Genomic DNA, 27,059 nt, shown 5'->3' on the forward strand with positions numbered 1-27,059 from the left:
CACAGCACCACTTCTGGTTTTCTGGTGGTTAATTGGAGATAAGAGTCTCACAGACTTTCTTGCCCAGGCTGGCTTTGAACTGCAATCCTTAGCTCTCAGCCTCCTGAGTAGCTAGATTACAGGCATGAGCCACTGGTGCCTGGCATATTATCTCTCTATTAATAATAGCACCTTGTTCTACCACCCTGTGTGAGGTGTTCTTACCAGACTATAACTTAAGTATTTGCCTTATTTACTTTTTGTAATGTAAATGGTTATTCTATTTTACTTGATAAGACACCTGTTAAGCCTAGAATACAGCCTTGTATTGCTTAACAGCAGATAGGTGTTGTGAGAAATGTGTTGTTGGGCATTTGTGTCATTGTGCAGACATCAAACATCAGAGGCTTTACTTCAGATCCTGCAGTGTTATGAGCCACCACCATATGTGCTGTTGTCTTTGATGAAAATGTCACCATACAGCATATCATGGTTCGTATTTGTCCATCCAGAGTCCATGGGAACAGATAGCTGCTCAGTAGGAGGCATGAGGATTGACACGCTTCTGTTGATTTGGTAAAATCTGAAATATAAAGAGAGGCCGTGAAATATGATTTTGGGGCATGCCAGGCTCTCCTTTGTAAAATCATAGCTACTCAGAAGTTTGAGATCTTTAGTTCATGGTTCGAAGCCAACCTGGGCAGGGAAGTCCATGAGATTCTTCTCTCCAATTAGCCACCAGCCAAATAGAAGTGGAACTGTGGCTCAAAGTGGTAGAGCTCTAGCCTTGAGCAAAAGAGTTTAGGGAGGGCTGGGAAGGTGGCTCAGTGGTAGAGCGCTTGCCTTGCATGCATGAGTTCGATTCCTCAGCACCACATAAGCAAAAAGAAAAAAGCCAGAAGTGGTGCTGTGGCTCAAGTGGTAGAGCGCTAGCCTTGAGCTGAAGAGCTGAGGGACAGCGCCCAGGCCCAGAGTTCAGGCCCACTACCGGACCCAAAAAAAAAAAAAGTTTAGGGAAGCTGGGTGCCCAGTAGCTCAGGCCTGTAGTTCAGGAGGCTGAGATCTGAGGATTATAGTTCAAAGTCAGCCTGGACAGGAAAGTCCATGAGACTCTTCTCTCTAATTAATGACCAGAAAGCCAGAAGTGGCATTGTGGCTCAAGTGGTAGAGTGCTCACCTTAAGCTGAAGAGCTGAAGGACAGTGCCTAAGCCCAGAGTTGAAGTCCACAACCAACCAAAAAAAAAAAAAGCTTAGGGACAGTGCCCAGGCCCTGAGTTTAAGGCTGATGACTGATCCCCTCTCACACACACACACACACACACACACACACCCGCAAAAAAAAAAAAAAAATGATTTGGCATGATAAACTTCTAATACACACCATTGGCTCTGAGCTACTTGTTTTATACCTAAATGCCCAACTGTCCGTACATTCAAAACCTAATGTGTCTTTTCCTCCTGTGTTGCCTTTTGTTTCTTTTGCTAAATGGAACAGGTTTAGATTCAGAAAACCCAGGGGTTATCCTTACTTTTTCCATCTCCTGGTTCTTAGAAATGACCACCAAATTTAGTTTACTGTTTTATATATCTGTAGTTCATCTATTTCCCTAGGAAATTTTCCCCACCTCATTCTCAGCTGGAAATTCATCCACCCTATACATTCTCATAGGATCCTGAATTGTCTTTCTCTCCTGGGCAACACTTTCCATAATTACATTATTTGCTAAAGTTATACCTTGAGAAAGCACTTTTGAGGGCTGGGAGTATGGCTTAGTGGTAGAGTGCTTGCCTAGCATGCATGAAGCCCTGGACAGGACCACATAAGCAGAAAAAGCCAGAAGTGACACTGTGGCTCAAGTGTTGTAGTGCTAGCCTTGAAACAAAAGCAGCTCAGCGACAGTGCCCAGGCCTAAGTTCAAGCCCCAGAACTGGCCAAAAAAAAAAAGCACATTGAGGGTGACATTGTCCAAAAAGAAATGCACTCACTACCTGACTTAAATAATAACAATAAAAATAAATTTAAAAATACATTCAGGCACTGACCAAGGGGTCTTTACGTGTTTTTAGATCCTCATTATCTACCAGATGATAGCCGGGCACACAAACTTTATTAAATACTTGCTTAATGAAAAAGATTTTGTTTTACTCAAGAATGGAACTTGGGGGCCAGGAATGTGGCTAAGTGATAGCTTGCTTGCCTACCATGCATGAAGCCCTGGGTTCGATTCCTCAGTACCACATAAACAGAAAAAGTTGGAAGTGGTGCTGTGGCTCAAGTGGTAGAGTGCTAGCCTTGAGCAAAAGAAGCTCATATACTGATGAAGGAAAAAAAAAAAAGAATGGAACTTGGAGCTAGGCGCTGATGACTCACGCCTGTAATCCTAGAATCCTAGTTAGGAAGCTGAGAGCTGGGCAGGGAAGTTTGTGACACACTTATCTCCAATTAACCACTAGAAAACTGGACATGGCCCTATGGCTCAAGTGGTAGTGTGCTATCCTTGAGCAAAAATAATCTAAGGGACAATGCCCCAGGCCCCAAATTCAATCCCCAAGATGGGGGGGGGGGTGGGGAGGAAATTGTGAAGGGTGACCTTGAAAACAAGATTTCTAAGAATAAAGCCGAAGCAGGAATCCAAAGAAGTAGATAGGAGAAGTGAAGGAGTTGAGGATATGGAAATTATGGGATTGGCTGAGGGATGTGTGGAAAATAAGAGAAATGGGTGTCAAGAATGGGCAAAGTCTATTTATTAGACATTATGTGGAAAATGAACTATGTAACTTATGGGCAAGGACCGGAGGGAGAAACTGGGGGAAGGAAGGAAAGGGTAACATTGTCCAAAAAAGAAACGTACTTATTACCTGACTTATGAAATGGTAACCCCTCTGTACAACACTTTTATAAATAACAATAATATTATACTTTTTTAAAAAGCCAGGTGCCAGTAGGCTTACACCTATAATCCTAGCTGTTCACGAGCCTGAGATCTGAAGACCATGGTTCGAAGCCAGCCCGGGTAGGAAAGTCAATGAGACTCTTAGGGCATCTCCAGCTTAACCACAAAAAGCTGGAAGTGAAGCTGTAGCTCAAGTGGTAAAGCACTAGCCTTGAACAAAAGATGCTCAAGAACTGGCACCAAGAAACAAAAAACAAGACTATAACTAATGGGGAGTATAAGAATTCATCTCCCTCCCCCCCAAAAAAGAACAGAATATTTAGGGAGGAAGAGTGATGATGATTCACTTTACACCTGTGGCTATGAAGAGCCATAAGTAGGAGGTCATTGGTGGCAGGAAAACAAGTAGAATTCAGGAGAGAGATATTAATTCTGAGTAAAACCAGCAAAAATTATTATTGGTAATTCCCATGTAAATGGATACAGATTCAATCACAAAGAATTGTGTGTGTTTGTCTGTGTGTCTGTGTGTCGTGGGCTTTGAACTGGTCTGGGCACTATACCTGAGCTCAAGCACTCTACCACTTGAGCCACGCACCACTTCTGGTTTTCTGACGGTTAATTGGAGATAAGTGTGTCACAACTTTCCTGCCCAGGGTTGGCTTTGAACTGCAATCCTCAGATCTCAGCCTCCTGAGTAGCTAAGATTACAGGTGTAAGCCCACCAGTTCCTGATTACAAAGACATTTTGTCAGTGGAATAAATTTGGTAAAAATTTTGGAACTTTGGGGTTTGCTTTTTTTTTTTTTTTTTTAATAGGTGCCATAAATGTATACTATGAACCTTTTCATTTAGCCTTATGCTAAGCCAACAAACCTCATTTTATTTATTTTTCCTTTCTTTTTTTTTGGGGGGGCGGGGGGAAGGGGTCCGGTCGTGGGGCCTGAACTCGGCCTGGGCACTGTCCCTCAGCTCTTCAGCTCAAGGCTAGCACTCTACCTTTTGAGCCACAGCGCCACTTCTGGCTTTTTTTCTTTTTGCTTATGTGATGCTGAGGAATTGAACCTCATGCATGCAAGGCAAGCGCTCTACCACTGAGCCAACTTCCCAGCTACAAACCTCATTTTAGTTATGTAACTTTCCTGAGAAGTAAATTCTGAGCTCCATGAGGATTTGCTGCATATGCTTAACTCATTTCCTCTTATTTCTCTAGGGCCTATTCCCTGGTGGATTCCAGTCAAGTGTCTACATTCCTGATATCCATCCTCCTTATTGTTTATGGTAGTTTCAGGTAAGGGTTCTCCAAAAGGATTGAATTCTGTTGTATCTGGAGGAAGTGTTGCTCTGAAAATATTGGCACCAGAACTTCATATTCTGTAAAGAGAAATGGGACTTTGGCAGGATTTCCTTTAAGGCAGAATTGTTCTAGTATTGTTCTTGAGTTGGCTGCTGGTAATCTCATTTTGGTTTTTGCTTGTTAGTACAAACATGCAAATGCTAATTGCTTAAAATTCTGGTCTGAAAACAATGACTCCCTAAAAACACTCATCATTGGGAAGGTTATAGAGAGATCCTGATGATGATTGTAGCAGGGAACAAATAAATATGGAGCCAGGTGCTGGTGGCTTACACCTGTAATCCTTGCTGCTCAGGAGGCTGAGATCTAAGGATCATGGTTCAAAGCCAGTCTGGGCCTGGAAAGTCTGTGAGACTCTTACCTGCAATTAACCACAAGAAAACCAGAAGTAGAGTTGTGACTCAAAGTGTGGTAGGGCAGGGGCTAGGAAGTTGGCTCAGTGGTAGAGTGCTTGCCTCCTATGCATGAGGCCCTGGGTTTGATTCCTCAGCACCACATAAGCAGAAAAAAAGGAAGTGGTGCTGTGGCTCAAGTTCTTTAGCCTTGAGCTAAAGAACTGATGGACAGCACCCAGGCAGGCCCAGAGTATAGGCCCTGTGACCGTCAAGAAAAAAAGTGGTAGGGCACTAGCCTTGCAGAAAAGCTCAGGACAGTGTTCAGCCCCTGTGTCCAAACCCTGCGACTGATAGAAATAAAAGTAAATGGAAAGTCAATTCAAAATACAAGAACAACAACAATAAAAAGCTTTTTCCCCCTCTGACCCAAATTTGAAAGCTAAAATTCAAAAACTAAATTCAATGTTGTCTTTACCCTGACCTTAGAGAAATCACTCCTCATTGTGCCCACTCCAGTATTAAAATTAACAAAAATATGGTATCCTTAAGATATTAAGATTAGGGTAGAGAATGTGGCTTACTTGGTAGAGTGCTTGCCTACCATGCATGAAACCCTGGGTTTGATTACTCAGTACCACATACTCGGAAAAAGCCAGAAGTGGTACTGTGGCTCAAGTGGGGGACAGTGCCCAAGCCCTGAGTTCAAGCCCCAGGGCCAGCCAAAAAAAAAAAAATACTAAGATTAAAAATTATTTATTTTGCCTTTCTCATTTTTAAAAAATTTTTTTTATCAGTCGTGGGGTTTGAACTCGGCCTGAGCACTGTCCCTCAGCAATTCAGCTCAAGGCTAGCACTCTACCACTTGAGCCACAGCGCCACTTCCGGATTTTTTCTTTTTGCTTATGTGGTGCTGAGGACTCGAACTCAGGGCCTCATGCATGCAAGGCAAGCACTCTACCACTGAGCCACCTTCCCAGCCACCCTCATATTTCTTTAGTAGAATGCTAGGCTCGAGCAAAAGCTCAGAGACTGCATTCCGGCCCTTTGTTCAAGCCCAGGCGGCAGCACGCCCACCCCACCCTCAATTTTTTCAGCTACAAGCCAACTTTTTAAAATTTAAAACTTTAAACTTTCAGTGTTGTTAAATTTTAAATAATATTTGGGGACTGGAGGCATGGCTTAAGTGCTAGAGTGCCAGCCAGTGAGCAAAAGCGCCAGACATAAGTTTGAGTCCAAAAAAAAAGTTGCTCAGGTGAATTAGAAACTAACTGCTTGTGTTAAGAACATAGACTCTCAGCCTGGGAAGTTGGCTCAGTGGTAGAGTGCTTGCCTCGCATGCATGAGGCCCTGGGTTTGATTCCTCAGCACCACAAAAGCAAAAAGAAAAAAGCCAGAAGTGGCGCTGTGGCTCAAGTGGTAGAGCGCTAGCCTTGAGCTGAAGAGCTGAGGGACAGCGCCCAGGCCCAGAGTTCAGGCCCCATGACCAGATCCAAAAAATAAAAAAAAATTTAAAATTAAAAAAAAAGAAAAAGAACATAGACTCTCATAGACGAACATAAAAAGATACATTATTTTATAGCTTTTCATATTGGGCATTCAGTGTTTTTTGGATGACTGTGTCACTTTTCAATGGAAGCTGGTGGTGTTGCATGAAAATGTGTTTCAGCAAAAACAATTAGGCTAAAATTATAGGTACACAGCAGGTGACCATCTTGCCTTAGAAGTATGGCCTGAGGTCATAATAAAAATATAGTGAATGGACTGTTAGTTCTTCCACTGGTTATTCCTGACTAGATAAATATGGAAGCAGTCCAGACATGTATGCTGTTGCCAGCTGAATACAATCCCATAGTCTTAATACTCACGGCATGTTCCAGATTTTGTTTGTTTTGGCAGTACTGGGGTTTGAACTAAGGATCTAACACTTAACAAGGCTAGTGTTCTACTACTGAAGTCACACCTCCAGCCCTTTTTTGACTGCTTTTTGTTGTTATTGTTGTTGGTTGTGGTGCTTGAACTCTGGGCCTGAGTGCTGTCTCTCACTCTTCAGCTCAGGGCTAACACTCTGCCACTTAAGCCACAGTGCCACTGGTGGTTTACTGGTGGTTTTTGGAGATTAGAGTTACATAGACTTTCCTGCCTGGACTGGCTTTTGAACCATGATCCTCAGAACTCAGCCTCCTGAGTAGCTAAGATTACAGGCCTAAACCACCAGTGCCCTGCTTACGTTTTCTTATATCTAAAAGTCCACTGTCAAATTCAAGATCACAGGGAATTACCCTGTATCTAAGTTTTGGCCCTTAGATTATTTAAATTGTTGAAATTAGTAATACATTAGCAGGAAATGAGCCAAGTAGGCAGGCCAAGGTGGTTTCTGTCTGTAATCCAGCATTTGAGAGACTGAGGCAGGAGGATCCTGAATTTGAAACCACCTTAGACTACATAGCAAGATCATCTTTAATAAAAGAAGAAAATGAAGCCAGGCGCTGGTGGCTCATGCCTATAATCCTAGCTGCTCAGGAAGCTGAGATCTGAGAATCAAGGGTTCAAAGCCCTCCCAGGCAGGAAAATTCATGAGACTCTTATCTCCAATAAACCACTGGAAAACGAAGTGGCACAGTGGCTCAAGTGGTAGACCGCTTGCCTTGCACTGAAGAGCTGAGGGGTAATGCCCAGGCCCAGAGTTCAAGCCCCATGACCTACCCAAAAAAAAGAAATGAATCAAGAGCTAGCATAAGTAATTGAGAAAGGGGGAAAAAAAGAAATAGTAAGCTTATATGTATGGAATATTGTTTAATGAATAGTAGTAGATAATTCTATATCAAAGATTCAGTCACTACAGTCTACTATGCTTCTTATGTCTCCCTTCTCCATTGAATGTAAAATGCACATGTGTGAAATCCAATGGTGCTTTACGCGTGTTTGTTACCCCTGTAGTCCATAGATCTGTTCAGAATATAGAAGAGATTGTGTTGCTGATTAAATCAAAGCTGACCTGGTGTAAAGAAAGCAGTACTTACCAGCAGTGCTGGAGATGAAGTTGGCACACCCTTTCTGACCCTTTCCAGAAGCAGCTGTGTGCTATGAAGGCTCTGTGTGGGTGTCCTTTGACCCAACCTACATTCCTCCTTCCAGGTTTTTTGATTGTTTGGGTTTGGTTTTTGTTTTTTGGGGGTATCTTTTGTTTTGTTTTGTTTTTGCCAATCCTAGGACTTGAACACAAGAATCTAGGCACAATTCCTGAGCTGCTTTTGCTCCAGTCTAGCACTCTACGATTTGAGCCACAGTGCCACTTCCGGCTTTTTCTGTTTATGTGGTAATGAGGAATCAAACCAAGGGTTTCATGCATGCTAAGCAAGCATACCACTCAGCTACATTCCCAGCCCCCAGGTTTTTATCATAAAGAAGTAATTATCGATGTGCACAGATATATAGCTGGAAAATGCACCTGGGCTGGAATGCTTTCATCTGCAGACAGGAAAGCTCTTGAACTGATAGACCTGAAGGAATGTAGTATATTTTTTTAATGTGGCAATAAGAACTCCTTCATAATTCAAAAGGCATTTTCTTTCTTTCCCAATGTTAGCAGCTTAAAATAATCTCTAAATACTTCTCTGACATACTTTTTTTTTTTTTTGTCGGTCTTGGGGCTTGAACTCTGGACCTGAGCTCTTCAGCTCAAGGCTAGTGCTCTACCACTTGAGCCACAGTGCCACTTCTCGTTTTCTGGTGGTTCATTGAAGATAAGAGTTTTACAGACTTTTCTGCCCAGGCTGACTTTGAACCATGATCCTCAGATTTCAGCCTACTGAGTAGCTAGGGTTACAGGCATGAGCCACCAGCGCCTGGCTCTGACCTACTTAAGCAATAAATTAACTATAAATTACCTATAAATTTTCCCCCCACAGGTCTCTTAATATGGACTTTGAAAATCAAGATAAGGAGAAGGACAGTAACAATTCTTCTGGGTCTTTCAATGGCAACAGCACCAATAACAGTAAGAAATTATGTTAGTTAACTTTGCTCCGATAGCTCTTGATTCTTACTCCAGTTAATAAGTTACTGGGTTCAAGGTTCTGTGTTTAATATAACAATAAAATCAAATCTGAATTCTATAAATCTATTACCTTTTTATGTTCTAGATCCGAACCACTGATTTCTTTATTTGCCAGTCCTGGGGCTTGAACTCAGGGCCTGGGCACTGTCCCTGAGCTTCTTTTGCTCAAGAATGGTGCTCTACCACTTGAGCCACAGCACCACTTCAGGCATTTTCTGTTTATGTGGTTTTAAGGAATCGAACCCAGGGCTTCATGCATGCTAGGCAAGCACTCTACCACTAAGCCACCTTCCCAGCCCTGAACCACTGATTGCTTTTTTTTTTTTTGCCAGTCATGGGGCCTGAACTCTAGGCTTGGGTGCTGTCCCTCAGCTCTTCAGCTCAAGGCTAGCACTCTACCACCTGAGCCACTTCGAGCTTTTTCTGCTTATGTGGTGCCTAGGAATCAAACCCAGGGCCTCATGCGTGCAAGGCAAGCACTCTACCACTGAGCTACCTTCCCAGCCCCACCACTAATTTCTTACATACAAGAAAGTCATGTCTAAAAGCTTGCTGCTGAGATTTTTGTTTCTCAAAGATCAGACTTTATTTAAAGACACTGATGAAGCCAGGTACTGGATGCTCATGCCTATAATCCTAGCTGCTCAGGAGGCTGACATCTGAGGATTGTGGTTAGAAGGGCAGGTGAGTCTGTGTGAGACTCTTATCTCCAATAGACTACAAAAAGAGCTGAAGTTAGAACTGTGGCTAGAACCCTAGCCTTAAGCCAAAAACAGTGCCTAGGCCCTAAGTTCAAACCCCAGAGACCAGCACTAAATACACACACACACACACACACACACACACACACACACACACACACACACACACACAGTTCAAACCCCAGAGACCAGCACTAAATACACACACACACACACACACACACACACACACACACACACACACACACACACACACACACACACACACACACACACACACACGATGATTTTGTGTTGATCCCAAATTCATTAAGTGACAGGGTGGGGGTGGGGGTTAGGCAGTACGTGGGTCTGAAGCCAAGGCTTGCTAAGCTCAGCCATGCCTTTAGTTTTGTAATTCACTCGTTGTTGGTGGTTGTGGTTTTTTTTTTTTTTTGTTTTGTTTTTTTTTTTTTTTTTTGTCAGTCATAGTGCTTGAACTCTGGACTTGGGCGCTATCCCTCAGCTCTTCAACTGAAGGCAAGCACTCTACCACTTGAGCCACAGCGCCACTTCCAGTTTTCTGGTGGATTATTGGAGATAAGAGTCTCATGGGCTTTCCTGCCTGGGCTGGCTTTGAACCATGATCCTCAGATCTCAGCCTTCTGAGTAGCTAGGATTACAGGCATGAGCCACTGGTGCCCGGCAATCACTCATTTTTAAGATAGTCTCTCTTCTTGCCCAAGCACATGCTTAAACTGATTCACCTGTTTCAGGCTTCCTATAGTTGCTGGGGTCACTAGCATGTACTACCATATCTAGATTCTATCCGTTGAGAAGGAGTCTTATGGACTTGCCTGCCTGGACTGGAATCACAGTCCTCTCAGTCTCAGCCTCCCACGTAGTCAGGATTACAGGTTTGAACCACTGGCACAGAGCCATTCAGTGACTCTTAAAGAGAGCTAATTGAAGTACTTGTAAAAAACTAAGCACTGTGAGTATCTCCCCTGACAGTTAATGCCTGAAAATGACTGCTTTTGGCTAGTCAAGCACTCTACCATTTGAGTCATGATCCCAGACTCTTTTACTTTCATTATTTTTCAAATAGGGTCTCACTTTTTGCCCTAGCTGACTTAGACCATGATCCTCCCAGTTTCAGCCTTCTGAGTAGCTATGATGCCCAGCTGAATACCTGGTTTTTGTTTTAAATAGAACTGTATATTAAATAGCAAATGTGCGGCAGATTTATTCAGAATATCTAAAATAGAAACAACCCATTGATGCATAAAATAAATTCATATGGTTTATCCATACAATGAGATAGAATTGAGCATTAAAAAGAATGAAATACTGATACATCTGTACTGATACACTGCAGATGTGCCTCAAAGTATTATGTCAAGTGAAAGAAGTCGACACACTGCATATTGTGAGTCCGTTTATATGAACCTCCCAAAACAACAGCTGTATCTAGACAAAATAACAGATATATGGCTTCCTGGAACAAAAGAAGGAAACTAGCTATAAATGAGAGCTCTTGTGCAGCATTCAGATTGTTTAAAAATTAGATTATAGTGATAATTTTACAGTTTGTAAGTTTACAAAAATATCATTGAGTTATGTACTTAAGAAATCATAAAAAGGGCTGGGAAGGTGGCTCAGTGGTAGAGCGCTTGCCTTGCATGCCTGAGGCCCTGGGTTCGATTCCTCAGCACCACATAAGCAAAAAGAAAAAAGCCAGAAGTGGCGCTGTGGCTCAAGTGATAGAGCGCTAGCCTTGAGCTGAAGAGCTGAGGGACAGCACCCAGGCCCAGAGTTCAGGCCCCCACAACCGGACCCCCCCCCCAAAAAAAAAGAAATCATAAAAAAAAGAAATCATTGAGTTAATATACTTAAAGTTGAGTTATATACTTAAGTTTTTATGTTATGTGAATTATACCTCTGGAATTATAGAAAAAGTTGATGCTTATTATGGAAGAGTCAAGTTAGAAATGAGTCTTGTCAAGTGCTGGTGCCTGTTGTCTGTAATCTTAGCTACTAAAGAGGCTGAGATCAAGAGGTTCATAAAAGCCTGGTTAAAAAGCCAGGCTAATAGCATGGTTCAAGTAATAGAAAACCAACTGAGCAAACATAGGCCCTGAGTTCAAACACCCTCCCATATTACAATTTAAATCATAATGAAATAGTACTACACACCTGCTAGAATAGGTAAAATTAAAAACCCCAACCACACCAAGTATTAATAAGGTTATTAACAAGAAAGAAGCCTTTTACATACTACTGAGTGTACATTGGCACAGTCACTCTGGAAAGCAGTTGAACACGCTTCGGCCCAGCAGCCTTGCCCCTACTTATATACCCCAGTACAAGCATGTGCATGAAGCACACACAAGCACAAGCAAATCAGCATTATGTGTAATTGCCAGGTACTTGGAAACAGCCCAGATGTCAGGCTGGATAAATTTTATATTCATACAATGAAACTTAGTTCCTAACAGCATAGATGATTTTCATAATAAAAGAAGCCAGACACCAAGAATACATGCGCCACAGTTCAGTATACATGAAGTTCAAAAACAAGAAAAATAAGATGGGCGCCAGTGGCTCACGCCTGTAATCCTAGCTACTCAGGAGGCTGAGATCTGGGGATCAGTTTGAAGCCAGTCTGGGCAGAAAATCCACCAGACTATTTCCAATTAAACACCAAAAAAGCTAGGGAACAGTGCCCAGGCCCTGAGTTCAAATGAAACAAAGCCACATACACTCCATTGCCTGACATCTTGAATTCCTTACTGAACTATAAAGATTGTTGGACATGTGTGGGTGGGATTTTCTTTGTTAGCAGAGAAAATACACACACTAATACTGTGAAGTCCATTATATCTGGAAATTGCTTTTTGTGCCTTTTTTTTTTTAAGAGTTTGTACTGGGGTTTGAACTCAAGGCCTTGAGCTTGCTAGGCAGTCACTCTACCACTTAAGCCACTCCTCTGTCCTGAAAATTTCTTTGTTGTTGGTGGTGGTGGTCCTGGAGCTAGAATTCAGGGTGTAGGTGCTGTCCCTGAGCTCTTTCGCTCAAGACTAGTATTCTACCACTCATCCACTTCCAGTTTTCTGGTAGTTAATTGGAAATAAAGTCTCACAGACTTCATTGCCCAGGCTAGCTTTGAACCTCAATCCTCAGATCTCAGCCACTGATTAGCTAGGTTTATAAGTATGAGCCATAGTGCCAAACTGGAAATTACTTTCAATCCCTCCTATTGTGTAATTTATAAGGATTTGGTAAGCATTTAGGCAAAGAGTAAAAGTCAGTTTAAAAAAAAAATGGTCTACTTGGGGCTGGGAAGTTGGCTCAGTGGTTGAGTGCTTGTCTTGCATGCATGAGGCCCTGGGTTCGATTCCTCAGCACCACATAAACAGAAAAAGCCGGAAGTGACTCTGTGGCTCAAGTGGTAGAGCACTAGCCTTAAGCTGAAGAGCTGAGGGGCAGCGCCCAGGCCAAGTTGAGGCCCCACGACCAACCAAAAACAAAAACAAATGTCTAGTTGCCCATGCAATTGTAACCCTTCTGTACAGTATTTTCACAATTTAAAAAAAAAAAGTAAAAAAAAAAGTCTATTTCATAATCAGATGCTTATTTAGCTGTGTTTATAGAATACGGAAAAATAATGTTACTGTACATAATTTCTCATTCCATATGTTTTTCTTAGGCTGCCTTTTGGCTTTAAAGATAATGCAGTTGGATTTTCTTACTTCTTCGTAGCTTCAGCTGCTCTGTTTAGCTTTGCTCTTTGTTTTGCCAGTCACTGGAGTTTGGCTAAAATTTCTAATTAGTTTGTGGCTTTTCCTATAGGGTGGTTTCTTGTGGCCCTGTAGGAACTGCAGCACTGAATTGGTGTGTGTTGGTTGTCATATTGTCCACACCTAATGGAGCTTTACTTCTCTAGAGCATTGCCTCCAGTTCAAATCTGTGTGTTCTTGCTAATATTCTAGGAAAGATTTTTGTATTCAGTTTTGCATTTTGGTTACACACTTGAAGATTGTTGTAAATATGTCTTACATAAGCTAGTCATTATATAGTCTTTGTTTTACCAGATATTTTTGTTCATAATTTGTAATAGATTATAAAGATGTTTTGTTTGACAGAAGAGGGAAGGGTGGGGTGTATTTTCAGCTTTATATATTTCTTTTAAGAGGTTCTTATCCCTACCAATGATCATTTATTTGAGAAACCATTATTTTTTCTAGGCCCTGGCACCTGCAATATCTTGTACTTCTTTGAACTATTGTAAAGCACTTAAGTTTCAAAAAAAAAAAAAAAGCCTTAGATAGGGCTTTAGTGGCAGAGTGCTTATCTGGAATTTGAGTGGCCCTGGCTTCTAGTCTCAGTACTACGGGGAGGAGGAGATTTAATAAGATGGCCCCATCCCCAGCACTTTTTTTTTTTTTTTTTTTTTTTGTCGGTCGTGGGGCTTGAACTCTGGGCCTGGGCGCTGTCCCTCAGCTCTTCAGCTCAAGGCGAGTGCTCTACCACTTGAGCTACAGCGCCACTTCCGGTTTTCTGGTGGTTTATTGGAGATAGGAGTCTCACGGTCTCTCCTGCCCGGGCTGGCTTTGAACCGCGATCCTCAGATCTCAGCCTCCTGAGTAGCTAGGATTACAGGCGTGAGCCACCAGCGCCCGGCTCCCCAGCACTTTTTTAAAATACTCTGCAGGTAGTTTCAGTGAGCAGCCAAAATTTGAGAACCACAGTGCCTAAACCTCTCTATCTCAATGTTACCCTCTACTTATTTCCTATTTAGATCCCTTAAAATGTTCTCAAAATGTTTCCACTTCGCTGTTTGTGGCTATGACTTACTTGTTCTTCCCCCTTCCCACCAAAGTGAACTTGAGTATATTGAATCCAGAGGATAATTATGGCAGTCAGTGAATTTAAACTACCACCTCCTTAAATCATACACAAACCACAAGTACACTCAAATAGACTAGAGTGAGTTTTTATCACCTCTCTGTGTTTCTGGTTTGGATGTGTTGTTGTTTGTGTGTTGTTTTTTGTACCTGGCCATCCATGTCAGTGGCATAAGGTACTAGCTCCATTCAACAAGTAATTCTTGGCATTTACTATAGTGAAAGCAGTGAGGAGAGCTAGGAGCTCACACTCTCACAGGGCCTTGATACTCCATACATCACATTTTGTTTTGTTTTTGTGCTATATTGAGGCTTGAACTCAGATACTCTCACCTAGCTTTTTCTCAGTCATGACTGCTGCTCTACCATCTGAGCCACACCTCCAGTTCCAGCTTTGTATCTGTGCATGTTTGCATGCACGCACATATGTGCATGGTACTGGGGCTTGTTCAAGGCTCGTGTTTACCACTTGAGCCATATCTCTACTCCTGGCTTTTTTGCTGGTAGGTTGGAGATAAGAATCTCTCAAACTTTTCTAACTGGGCTGACTTCAAACTGTGATTCTCAGATCTCAGCCTCCTAAATAGCTAGGAGTTCAGATATGAGCCATCAGCATCTGGCATCAGTTCCAGCCTTTTGCTGTCTCACAGCTTTGTCTGCTCAGGCTTTGCCCAACCTGTCCTCATTTTGATGAATTTATATAAGTGCATGGGCACTGTGTTTGTTATGTAATTGATGGTTAACATGTCTTATTTCCCTTCTTTCAGGTATCCAAACCATTGACTCCACCCAGGCTCTTTTCCTTCCCATTGGGGCATCTGTCTCTCTTCTAGTAATGTTCTTCTTCTTTGATTCAGTTCAAGTAGTTTTTACAATATGTACAGCAGGTGAGTCTCTCTAATTTTATTTAGCCTACTAATAAATGTTACTTTTTTTATCAAGAAGATGGTATTCATCATATGCCAGTAGCTCACACATGTAATCCAAGCTACCCCAGAGGCCAAGACCTGAGGATCACAGTTCAGAGCCAGCCCAGGCAAACAAATCCAAAAGAAACTCCAATTAGCCATCAAAAAAGCTAGAAGTGGAGAAGTGTCCAAGTGTTAGAGGGCCAGGCTTGAGCAGAAGAGCCAAGGGAGAGCATGAGGCCCTGCGTTCAAGTTCGGTACTGGTATTTTTTTAATACCAGTAAAATTAATATGTATATTTCATGCCATACAAGTTTTTATTTGTAAATTTGGCTCCCTTCCTACCCATCTCTTCCTTGAACAGATCAGTATACATGTGTTCAAACCTGTTAGAAGAAAGCAAGGTAGAATGCTCATGCGCTGTATGATACCATAGCTCCTTAAGTTACCAGATAGTCCAGTTTGGCATAGTGGTCTTTGGCTGCTTCTACCAATGTCTTTGAAGATAGAAATATTGATAGCTTATCAAAGTAATTCAACTATCAACTTTCTGATTTGTTTTCAAGCTGAGCAATAATAGAAATGTAAAAATCACCAGCAAAATGCCATGTTAGGAAATTTTCCCTAGGTCCTCTACTCATCTTTTCTTGTTGAGTTAGGAAAAATGAGAAAATCTACCCATGTGTCTGCCTACTTCAACCTTAGAGCTTGTCTGTGCCATAGTAGAGTGTCTTCTGGTGATGTGTTAAATAGGTGAGGCCCCAAGTTCCCCAAAACCAACACATACACAAACACACACAAGTGCATGCACGTTCTCTAGTTGTTTCCACTTGTCAAGTAAGGTATTTAAAAAAATTTATTGTGTAATAATGCCATATAATTGATTTTAAAAATTAAAAACATTAACCATACATTTTTCTTTCTCTAGTTCTTGCCACAATAGCTTTTGCTTTTCTTCTTCTCCCGATGTGCCAGTATTTAACAAGACCCTGTTCGCCTCAGAACAAGTAAGGACTTGTGCCTTTGCTCGGAGTTTATAAACATGTGTGGCTTTCTCTTATTGGTGGTGGTGTCACTACTGAGCGTCGATACTAAGAACACAATGCGAAGAACTTTGGGAAGGGAGCTATGCGATCTTTATCACTGGCAGACAGTGTTTCCTTTCTCACCTTTCATAGCAGAGGAATACACAGCGTTAGGAAGTAGGGGCCATTGCAGTGTGCTTCCTGCTTAGATTATGAAAAGCAAAATAGTTTTCACTGAAGCAAAGCTTTCTGTCCTGGTGAAGTAATGGAATATAGGAATAGTGGTTCTGTTCACTCTGTTTTCTATGGTGACCCAGTTATGTCAGCTATTTTGGTTCACTGCCAAAATGTTCACCTCAGTTCCTGAAGCTACTGCTCCATGGAATCAAGGGCTCTGCTGATGGGGAAGGTGTGCACTTAGAAACCAGTCACCAGGGGGACCTGGTTTTCCCTGGAATGGAGAAACTTGCAAATACTTCATTTCTGCTTAATGAATTGAATCATTGCCTTTCTTTCTGCATTTAGTTTTCCTTTTAAGATTGTTCTCCATGCTTAGTTTCTCCAAAAAGTGATTTTTGTCGCTTTGAATTGTTAAATACACATGTTGGTAATTTGATCAAAAAAGTACATTATCAAATGGGACCAGAAGTAGCATAATTCCTCTGGGTTTTTCTAGCTTACGCTGAGAGTGTCTTGGATCTTTTGCATTTCCACTGTTCAGGTATTGCTTACTGTTCTCATCCAGCCATCATGAATTCTGATCTTGAAGAACCGAAGGGAAGTTTGGATTTTGAATGCCATGTCCCTGTGACTCTGTTTTTCAGGATTTCCTTCGGTTGCTGCGGCCGCTTCACTGCTGCTGAGCTGCTCTCGTTCTCCCTGTCTGTCATGCTTGTCCTCATCTGGGTTCTCACTGGCCATTGGCTTCTCATGGACGGTGAGTCTGAGATTGGACATTTTTTTTTCTCACAGTGCTTGCTAGCATCGATGAGAGTTGTACAGAGGGCTTCATTTTGACATGTCCATACAGTGTACCTGACCAAACATACCCCATACCCTTTCATCACTCTCCCTTCCCAACACAGCCTCCTCGTGCGCCACTGTTGCATTTTCACACATGGACATAAAGTCTTTAACACCCTCTCTGCTTCATCCTCCCCCACAGGACCTGCTTTTTGTAAGTGTATGCCAATTGTTTAGGGGGTTCCCTGTGGTATTTCACAGCTGTGTGTACAGTATTTTAATCTTACTGACTGCTTCCTTTCCCCATCCCACTGCCCCTCCTTCAGCAGCTCTCGTCATCCATACATGCAGCGCATTCCATACTGTGCACCTGCGAACGTTCTCTGCCTCTCTGCCACCAGTCCTCAATTATAAACATGTTCTAGGCCATGTGCCGGTGACTTATGCCTGTAATCCTAGCTACTCAGGAGGCTGAGATCTGAGGATTGCAGTTCAAAGCCAGCCCGGGCAGGAAAGTCCATGAAACTCTTATCTCCAATAAACCACCAGAAAATTGGAAGTGGTGCTGTAGCTCAAGTGGTAGAGCACCTGCCTTAAGCTGAAGCGCTGAGGGACAGCACGAAGACCCAGAGTTACGACTGACCAAAAAAAAAAAATGTTCTAGATACATACAGATTCTGTAGTTTTCCTCAACAGTTTTACAGATAGCTTATTCAGAGTTGTACAATATTTTTTATCCCTTACACACCTAAAATATACTCCTTTTTCCCCCTTCTGCCTCAGGCATCTACCAGTCAGCTTTCTGTCTCTATAGATTTCTCTGTTTGGACATTCATGTCTGACTTCCTTCATTTAGCAAGATGTTTTCAAAACTCATCAATGTCATCCTTTTTTTTGGTCAGTGTGGGGCTTAAACTCTGGGCCAGGGCTCTGTCCCGCAGCTCTTCGAATGAAGGCTAGGGCTCTACCACTTGAGCCACAGTGCCACTTCTGGTTTTCTGTGGTTCATTGGAGAGAAGAGTCTCACAGACTTTCCTGCCCGGACTGGCTTTGAACAGTGATCCTCAGATCTCAGCCTCCTGAGTAGCTAGGATTACGGGCGTGAGCCACCAGCACCTGGCAATGTCATCCTTTTTATAACTGAATATTACACACTATTATATACCATTGCATATATAGAATACAGTATACATTTTAATGTGATGTGTATAATATACTCCTTTTTATATAGAGATATAAACATCTGTATATGCTGGTTTAAGGTATAACAAACTCTTCTCTAATGACTCCACAGCATTTCATTGTGTATTGTTAACTATCTCAGTGTTCTTGATGGTTTTAACCCTGATGTAAACTAAGGAGTAACTAAGTTACTACTCAGTTTTTACAAGGCAGACACTAGAGTGGGTATGTTCGTCTCTCATGATTGGAAGTGTGCTAGGTAGAATTCAGTGCATACATAGTTTGGGAGTTTTATAAGGAAGATATATATATATAAAATACTTGTAGCACCAGTGGCTCATGCCTATAATCTTTAGCTACTCAGAAGGCTGAGAGCTGAGGATCAGGGCTCAAAGCCAGCCCCAGGCAGGAAAGTCTGAGAGATTCATTTTCCAGTTAAGCACAAAAAAACATAGGCCCAGAGTTCAAGTCCCATTACCAGCACACAAAAAAAGAAAAAGAGAAAATGTAAACCTTATATAGAGAACTAGGATTACCGACGTATACCACTATTACCACTATGCTAAACTTATCCAGAACTCTAGAGGACCTGTGCTATAGAAGTAGTCAGAGACACGGAGGTAGCTAGCAGGGAAGTGTTAATACGGAAGCATAGCATATTTGTGTGTGGATATATTAAGTCTAGTGGAGAAGGAAGAGTGAATTGCTGAAGCATTTCTGCGTGAAGGAATGGGGTGTGTGCTTTGGAGCGAGTTGACTAACCAGGGCAGTGCATTCCCAGCACAGGAGGGGCCCCAGTGGCTGCTCCTCAGTCCCCGTAGGTCCAGCTGGACGGACAGGGCTACTCCCAGCTGGTCTAAGTGCCTGAAAGAGAGCTCAGGGCCACCTTTTTGTCAGAGCATTGCAAACACACAATGTTCCCAAGCCTGGTGTCCACACACCTGATGCCTGGCCGTCTCCTCCCCAGCTCTGGCCATGGGTCTCTGTGTCGCCATGATCGCCTTCGTTCGCCTGCCGAGCCTCAAGGTCTCCTGCTTGCTTCTCTCAGGGCTTCTCATCTATGATGTATTTTGGGTGAGTGTCCACTGTTCCCCTCTGTGTTTGTATCCACAACCTGGCTGTCCGGTCGCTCCCTCTGGTCCTGTGAGATGCATGCGTGGCAGCTGTGCTGCAGTAGCAGAGTGGGGGTGGAGACATCGAACCCTGCAGGTCCACCTGGGAGCGGGGTTCTCTTCCGGGAACAGCAAAGGAACACTGACCCTGCAGAATTCTGGGCTCAGCTCTGCAGGATGACCGCCAGTGCTTAAAGCAAGCTGCCTGCAGCTCCCGGTTAAACTGCCTTTCTCCACCTCGGCAGGTGTTTTTCTCAGCCTACATCTTCAATAGCAATGTCATGGTGAAGGTGGCCACGCAGCCGGCTGACAATCCCCTCGATGTTCTGTCCCGGAAGCTCCACCTGGGACCCAATGTTGGGCGAGATGTTCCCCGCCTGTCTCTGCCTGGAAAATTGGTCTTCCCAAGGTAAGAGCTAGCTGTTGGGCCTCGTCCCATAATTGGGAGCCACTGCCTTCCTGTTTCTGCATTGGGTGGGTGTCTGTCTGTCCTGCCATCGGCTTTCTGATCCAGAATGGGAGAGGAACAAGTTACTGCTTCCTGCCTGAGAAAGTGAGGGCGGGAAAAATTACACTCCACTAGTGTCACACAACACTGGATGGCTCCTCTTTGCACCATTTTTAATTGGCTAAAAATAGCTAGGTGCCAGTAGCCCATGCCTGTAATCCTAGCTACTCAAGAGGCTGAGGTCTGAGGCTCACAGTTCAAAGCTAGCCTGGGCAGGAGACCCCATCTGAGACTCCTGCCTCCAATAAACTACAAGCAAAGTCAGAAGTAGACGTGTGGCTCAAGTCGTAGAGCACTAGCCTTGAGCACATGAACTTTGGGCCTGGGTACTGTCCCTGAGCTTAAGACTGGCAAAAAAAAAAAAATTGGCTGGAATTAATCAAATCTAGATCTTCACTTACATTTGTTTTTTTTTTTTTTAAAGTTCTTGCCGGGCGCCGGTGGCTCATGCCTGTAATCCTAGCTACTCAGGAGGCTGAGATCTGAGGATCGCAGTTCAAAGCCAGCCTGGTCAGGAAAGTCCATGAGACTCTTAGATCCAATAAACCACTAGAAAACCAGAAGTGGTGCTGTGGCTCAAGCAGTAGAGCGCTCGCCTTGAGCTGAGAGACAGCGCCCAAGCCCAGAGTTCAAGCCCCATGACTGACCAAAATAACAACTTACGGTGACAGTGGTTCATTTCTATAATCCTAGTAGCTATTCAGGGAGCTAAGTCTGAAAATGAAAGTTTGTAGCCAGACAGGGCAGGCAAGCCACAGGACTCTTTATCTCCAGTTAACCAGCATAAAGCCCAAAGTGGAGACATAACTCAAGTGGTAGAGCACCAGCTGTGAGCAAAAACAAAAACCAAAGAGAGCATAAGGCTGTTTTAAGTCCCAGTACTTACTCTCACATTTACACACACGTTCTCTTTGTTATTTTTTGTTGGTCGTGGGCCTGAACTCTGGGCCTCAACTCTTTAGCTCAAGGCTCTACCTCTTCATACGTCCTCTTTGTAAACTTACAATGTTCTGGTAAAAATTATACTGTTCGTAGTAATACAACCTTGTGAAAATTAATGCACTGTTTTAATGCCCTCTCTGATAGCTAAGTACTTATTTGCAGAATGAATGTGACTTGGGCCTAGTGGTCCACACCTGTAATCCCAGTCACTTGAGAGGGGAAGGCAGGAAGCCTGAGTCAGAGGCCAGTATGGGCAAAGTTAATGAAACCTTATCTGAAGTGTGGGTAGAAATCTCTGAACACTGGCAAGAACAAATAGAAACAAAGGGCTGGGGGCACAGCTCAAATAGTAGAGCACTTGCGCAGAGGCCCAGGTTTAGTTGTAAAACTGGGGAAAGAATGAGTGACGGGCCTGGTGTTTGCAGAGGCGGTGGCTGTGCTGCTCACCCCAGCCTGCGTGTAGGCGGCGTTCTCGGAAGCGGCTCCCTCCTCAGTAGACTGCGCCTTTTAAGCTGCTCCCTTCAGAGTTAGTGTTCAGCCAGGCACAGTAGTGTTGTGCACACCCTTAACCCAGCCCTGTGGTGGCTGACAGGATTGAGACTGAGGCCAGCCTGGACTACATAGTGAGAGCTTGTGTTGAAACAGTAGATTTCCGTGTGCCATTCACGGAAGTTCTTTGACCTCTTAAAAAAGGTGGGCAGACTCCACACAGGGTGGAAGCTGCTTGTCCAGCGTGGCCGCCTAACATGCCGCTCTGCCTTGCAGCTCCACAGGCAGTCACTTCTCCATGCTGGGCATTGGGGACATTGTGATGCCTGGCCTCCTGCTGTGCTTCGTCCTCCGCTATGACAACTACAAAAAGCAAGCCAGTGGCGACTCCTGCGGCCCCTCCGGCCCTGCCAACATCTCTGGGCGCATGCAGAAGGTCTCCTACTTCCACTGCACCCTCATTGGGTACTTCGTAGGTAAGAGGCCAGTGTGCCCAGCCCAAAAGATGCCATCTGCTTGGTGCCCAGAGGCACACTGCACGCACATGCAGTTGCTGAATGGATGGCAGAAATCCTCTGAGACTTCAGTGAATGCCTATTAGGTTCCTGCTCCCATAGACCTTCATGCGTTCCAGCCCGTCTGTCGCCTCTCCCTCCCCAAAGGCAGACCTACAGGCAAACAGGAAGAGACTGTTATTATGCTAGGAATGGCTGTAACCACGCTCACACACACACCTGCTGTGGCAGGGGATAGGGAAGAACACACCTCCCCTGAACTAGCACAGCGCTGCACACACTGCATCATTTCAGCCCAGGACCCTAAGGGGCCAGGCAGTGGCTTTACCCCCGTTGGGCACACTGAGAAACTCAGAGGCAGTGCAGAGCTGGAATCTAAGCCAGGTCTCCTGCTTGTGCAGCAGCGCACACACCGCAGAAAAGGGCCAGGCATGTGCTGGGGGGAAGGGCGGACATGAACACTGGGTGTGCTGGCCAGGACTGGGGGCGGGGAAACGGTGGCTGGACCACAGGCAGCCGCAGGTGACAGCGCCTCTCACTCACAGTGTCTCTGCTCCTAGGTCTGCTCACTGCTACCGTGGCGTCTCGAATCCACCGAGCTGCCCAGCCTGCCCTCCTCTACCTGGTGCCATTTACCTTATTGCCGCTCCTCACCATGGCCTATTTAAAGGTACTTGAGAAAGCAGTGGCTCTTGTCCAGCTGGGGCGGAGTGTTGCTCACCTCGCTGCAGGCCGTTCTGCTTCAGCTCTGAGCTCTTGATCACAACTGTGCTTCGCGTGCTGGACTCAAAACTCTCAGGACTCAGAGCCACTGGTCAGACCACTGTACCCTGGCTTGTGCATTAGTGTCCTGATTTTTCCTAAAGCAGTGTTGTAGGGCAGGCAGGGTGGCATCTGTGTGTAACCCCCTCTGTATGGGAGATTGAGGTCTCAAGTTTGAGGATACCCTGGACACCTTAGACCCCTGCTTCAACCAAAAAGGGCTGCGGAGGTAGGTCAGTGAAAGTGCTTTCTGGGCATTTACAAGGCCCTGGGTGGAGCTCAGTGAGGCTCTGTTTCCTCCCCTGTACCAAAGAGAAAAAAGCAGTGCCCTGTTGCCGCCTACCGCTTTCTAAAGCCCATGCTAAGTTCATGTGTGGAGCAAATTAAGAAAGAGTACTGGTCCTGAGGCAGTACGTGATTTTTTTTTGAGATTTACAGATAAGCAAATCCCATTTTACAACTAGGAAGCTGGACAGGTTTGTTGACTTGTCTAGATTAACTCACTGTGCAGAACTTGCATCAGGACCGAGCACGGACAGAACTCCTAAAAGGAGCTTCTCTCCTGGAGCTCCGGTTTCCCGAAGCGTTCGGTGCCCATGTCAATCTGTAACTCAGCCCAGTCCCTTGTTTCCCAGGGCGACTTGCGGCGGATGTGGTCTGAGCCGTTCCACTCCAAGTCCAGCAGCTCCCGGTTCCTGGAGGTATGATGGATCCTCAGACGTGACCACAGTGGCCGTCGTCATCCTTTCCTCACCTCGTGGTTTTGTTTCCTTTTGAAGCCGGCCTGGTACGGAGCGTACCTGCCCCGGGACTGCGTGTGCCTGGCGCGCATCTGAAGGAGCCCGGCTGCAGGAGAGGGTGCCGAGGCAGCCCCCGCCCCCGCGGCGCGCCGCCTCCATTTTTGTGGATCTGCACTGACTGTAACCCTGCGGGGAGATGGAGCTGAGACTCTAAAAGCTACGGACGGCAAGGAGTCGTTCTGGAACTTTGGAACACTAAAAGGATCAAAAATGTTAGCAAACGAAGTTTCTTCAGTGACCCTCCAAAACTCTGGGACCAGTTTCCCATGGGGGATTCAGTTTCCGAGAACCAAGACAGAAGCGCTTCTGTCTGATACTCTCCTTTCCTTTTTTTGGATTTATTAAATATTTTCTGTGGTGTGAAGTGACTTATTAAATCCACAGACATTGTGACTTCTTACAACACACACATAAGGATTTGTTGTAATACGTTCATGTCCACCCAGCGTCGTGTTGGCAGTGAACAAGGGCACGGTTTTTATACAAACGTACAGATATATATATATATATATATATACACACGTCTATATAGACACACACATGCGCGCGCATAGATATATACGAGTAAACAGAAGACAGCCTGCCAGGACGGTGCGGAGCGAGCCAGGCTGCTGGAACTCTGAGCATGTAGAGCAGTCCGAGTGGCCTCCCCGTATGAGCTGCGTCTCCCCCACGAGCGAGCGATCCTGTGGGCACCGCACCGCACCCGGACTGGTGGACTCGTGGGCTGCAGGGGACTTGTACTCTGAGCAGTGTAGCAAACTAGGGATGAAAAGTTGAAGACTTTTTGGCCCTTTCTTTTTACAGCTTCTCCCTCGCAGGATTTTTCGTAGTTTCTTCTCGAGCCAATGCATGTATGATAGCGGCCAGGCGTCCTTGTGCTTTCTGATCATAGTCATGTACTCCCTGTAAATACATTTTTCTATTTTATATTTTTTTGTATTTTTTTGGCATTTTGTTTCATTGGTGTGCTGTATTTTCCATGCCCTCAGTCCTTTAAGAAAAAAAAAAAAAAGGAGAAAAAAAAAGCAACACAATCCTGTCCTTGCCGTTGTGATTATAGTCTTGCTTTCCCTGTGGTGGCGGCTGAGTGCTGGGGACAAATGTCACTGCTCCTTGCCAGGCACCTGCGGCTCACGCCTGTAATCCTCACTACACAGGAGGCGGAGATCTGAGGATCACAGTTCAAAGCTGACCCAGCCAGGCAAGTTTGTGAAACTCATGTCCAGTTAACCACCAAAAAGTTGGAAGTGGTGCTGTGGTTCAAGTGGTAGAACACCAGACTTAAGCAAATAAACTTAGAGACAGCACTCAAGCCCCAGGACCAGCATACACACAGGCATGCATACAGACATAGCCACTGCTTCTTTGAGACTGGCACCAAATGCTAGGACTTGGGGAAAGCACAGGTGGGCCTGGCCCGCAGATTCTGAGCCTGTGCAGCGGTCTCTGCTGGCAGGCATTCATTATGACCAGCCTTTGTCACTTCAGCCTCAGGTGGCGGAGCACCTAGGCATTTCCTGCCACAGCTCTGGTTCAGTTGTGAAGATGTCAAGGCATTGAAACTGGCTCACCACACTGAAGGCAGAGCTGAAGACAGACTTAAGTGTGGCTTTGTCAGCCTTCAAAGGACACAAGTAGCTAAACAGGATGGAGCTGAGGGGACTTGAGGAAAAACTCAGGTGAAGGACAGAGAGCTATAATTAAATGGTGCCAGTTGCAGTGGCCCCAGCCTATAATCCCAGCTACTCAGGAAATAGAAATCGAAGGATCATGGTTCAAGGGCAGCTGAGAAAGAAATGACCAAGATCCCATCTGAAAAAAGGCCTAGTGCTCTAAAGGTTGGGGGGGGGGGAGCGGGAGAATAGGGTGTTCCTTCTTTTTGTCCACCTGTTAAAAATAGAACGTGCTTTGTCTGTCCTCATGCTACAGCTAACACCCAGCCTGCTGCTGATGGCAGAGCCTGAGAAGAAAGTAGCTGGCTGCTGTGAAGTAAACTCATCAGTAAGAGCCAGAGGTGGGAGACAGGAGGAGAGGGGCAGGGGGAAGAGAGACGGTGGAGGGGGGCGTTGTTAAACCTCTTTGTATAACTAAGTAATGAAAGAACAAGAACTGGTGAGAGGGAAGTGGCGCTGTGGCTCAAGTGGTAGAGCGCTCGCCTTGAGCTGAAGAGCTGAGGGACAGCGCCCAGGCCCAGAGTTCAGGCCCCATGACGGAAAAAAAAAAACAAAACTGGTGAAAGGTATTGGAGAGTGATTCAAATAGTAGAGTGCCCGTTTAGCAAGTACAAGGTACTGAGTTTAAATCCCAGTACCACCAAAGGAAGAAAATAAAATCTTGCTGGTGGCTCAACCCTATAATCCTTAGCTACTTAGGTGGCTGAGATCTGAGGCTCATGGTTCAAAACCATCATGAACAGGAAAGTTTGAGACTTTCTCTAACCAGCAGAAAGCCAGAAGTAGAGATATGTGGCTCAAGAGGTAGAGTACCAGTTGTCAGTGAAGAGCTGAGACAGCGCTCGAGTCCTGAGATCAAGGCCCAGCACCAGCACCAGCACACACAAGTTTGTTTTTGTTTTTGTTTTTTTTTTGGGGGGGTGGACGGCTAGGAATGTTATTTAGTGGTAGAGTGTTTGCCTAGCATCCATGAAGCACCCAGGCCCAGAGTTCAAGCCCATGACCGACCAAAAGAAAAAAAGCTCAGGGACAGTGCCTGGGCCCTGAGTTCAATTCCCAGGACTGGCAAAAAAAAAAAAAAAAGTTTCTCTACTTCCAGCAGTGAAATTGCATCTGGACCAATGGCTTTCAACAAGTGCCAACCTCACCACAGACCTGGCGCTCAAGTCTAGCCAATCCCAGTCACAGGACTTGAGCCTCTTCCTTCTGGAGGGGACAGACCAAGTGAGACTTTCACCCAGAAAAAAAAAAAATCTCCATGTCTGTGCAATTTTCACAGTTAACTGGAGATTCCAGTAGGTTCTGACCCATGTTTGCATGTAGGCAGACCCTTCCAGAGCAGCACCTTGCTCCCTGTCCTTACCACCCAAGCCACACTGTCCCCCCAATCTTCCCTTGGGGTTTAAGGCCCTCCCCAGGCCTCAGAGGGTTTGTTAAGTCCGTGTGCATTAGACGGGGACGCATGCGCTTAGCAAAGCTCCACACTGCTCCCGCCGCCCTGTGGGGCTGCGCTGGCCGCTGCTTTGGTTCGCTTGCTAGTGGACGTGGCCGCCTGTGGTCAGACACCACACTGACATACGAGGATCGTGGTTTGAAGCCAGGAGGGGCAGGAAAGCCCAAGAGACTCCTCTCCAGCTAACCGGCAGAAAGTCAGAAGCGGAGCTGTGGCTCAAGCGTAGGGTGCTAGTCTTGAGCAAAAATGCAAAAAGTGCCCACACCTGCCCTGAGTTCAAACCTCAGGACTAGCAAAAACAAAAACATCAAGTAGCAAGCTCAGGCTGGCATGGCTCCTTTGGCTCCTAGTCCATTTCTCTGGCAAGTTACAAGACTTCCCTCTGCAGTCCAGCCTGTGAGCCTGGCACTGGGCTGAGGGTAACCAAGGTCGCAGGATAGGTTCGCTTGCTCATGAGCGCCCCACCTAAGCCCCACAGAGTCCGAGAGGAGCCTCTGCTACAGGGGCACAAGGC

General features: G+C 44.9%; 1 protein-coding gene across 2 annotated transcripts in view; it reads left to right on the forward strand.

The window, feature by feature from the left end:
* The window catches only part of LOC138808455 (signal peptide peptidase-like 3), an 83,524-nt gene extending 59,178 nt beyond the window's left edge, over positions 1–24,346 (forward strand). For both annotated transcript variants that reach the window (XM_069994707.1, XM_069994708.1), the window contains 10 exons: positions 4,088–4,165; positions 8,475–8,563; positions 14,978–15,097; positions 16,047–16,125; positions 16,968–17,080; positions 19,256–19,362; positions 19,646–19,809; positions 21,616–21,815; positions 22,415–22,524; positions 23,252–24,346. In XM_069994707.1, coding sequence (XP_069850808.1) covers positions 4,088–4,165; positions 8,475–8,563; positions 14,978–15,097; positions 16,047–16,125; positions 16,968–17,080; positions 19,256–19,362; positions 19,646–19,809; positions 21,616–21,815; positions 22,415–22,524; positions 23,252–23,323 — 1,132 coding nt within the window. In that variant the 3' untranslated portion in view covers positions 23,324–24,346. The remainder of the gene's footprint in view (positions 1–4,087; positions 4,166–8,474; positions 8,564–14,977; positions 15,098–16,046; positions 16,126–16,967; positions 17,081–19,255; positions 19,363–19,645; positions 19,810–21,615; positions 21,816–22,414; positions 22,525–23,251) is intronic.
* The last annotated feature ends 2,713 nt before the right edge of the window (positions 24,347–27,059 follow it).

The sequence above is a fragment of the Dipodomys merriami genome, unplaced genomic scaffold (assembly GCF_024711535.1).
Source record: "Dipodomys merriami isolate MVZ:Mamm:240054 unplaced genomic scaffold, mDipMer1.0.p SCAF_45, whole genome shotgun sequence".
In the NCBI taxonomy this organism is placed as follows: domain Eukaryota; kingdom Metazoa; phylum Chordata; class Mammalia; order Rodentia; family Heteromyidae; genus Dipodomys; species Dipodomys merriami.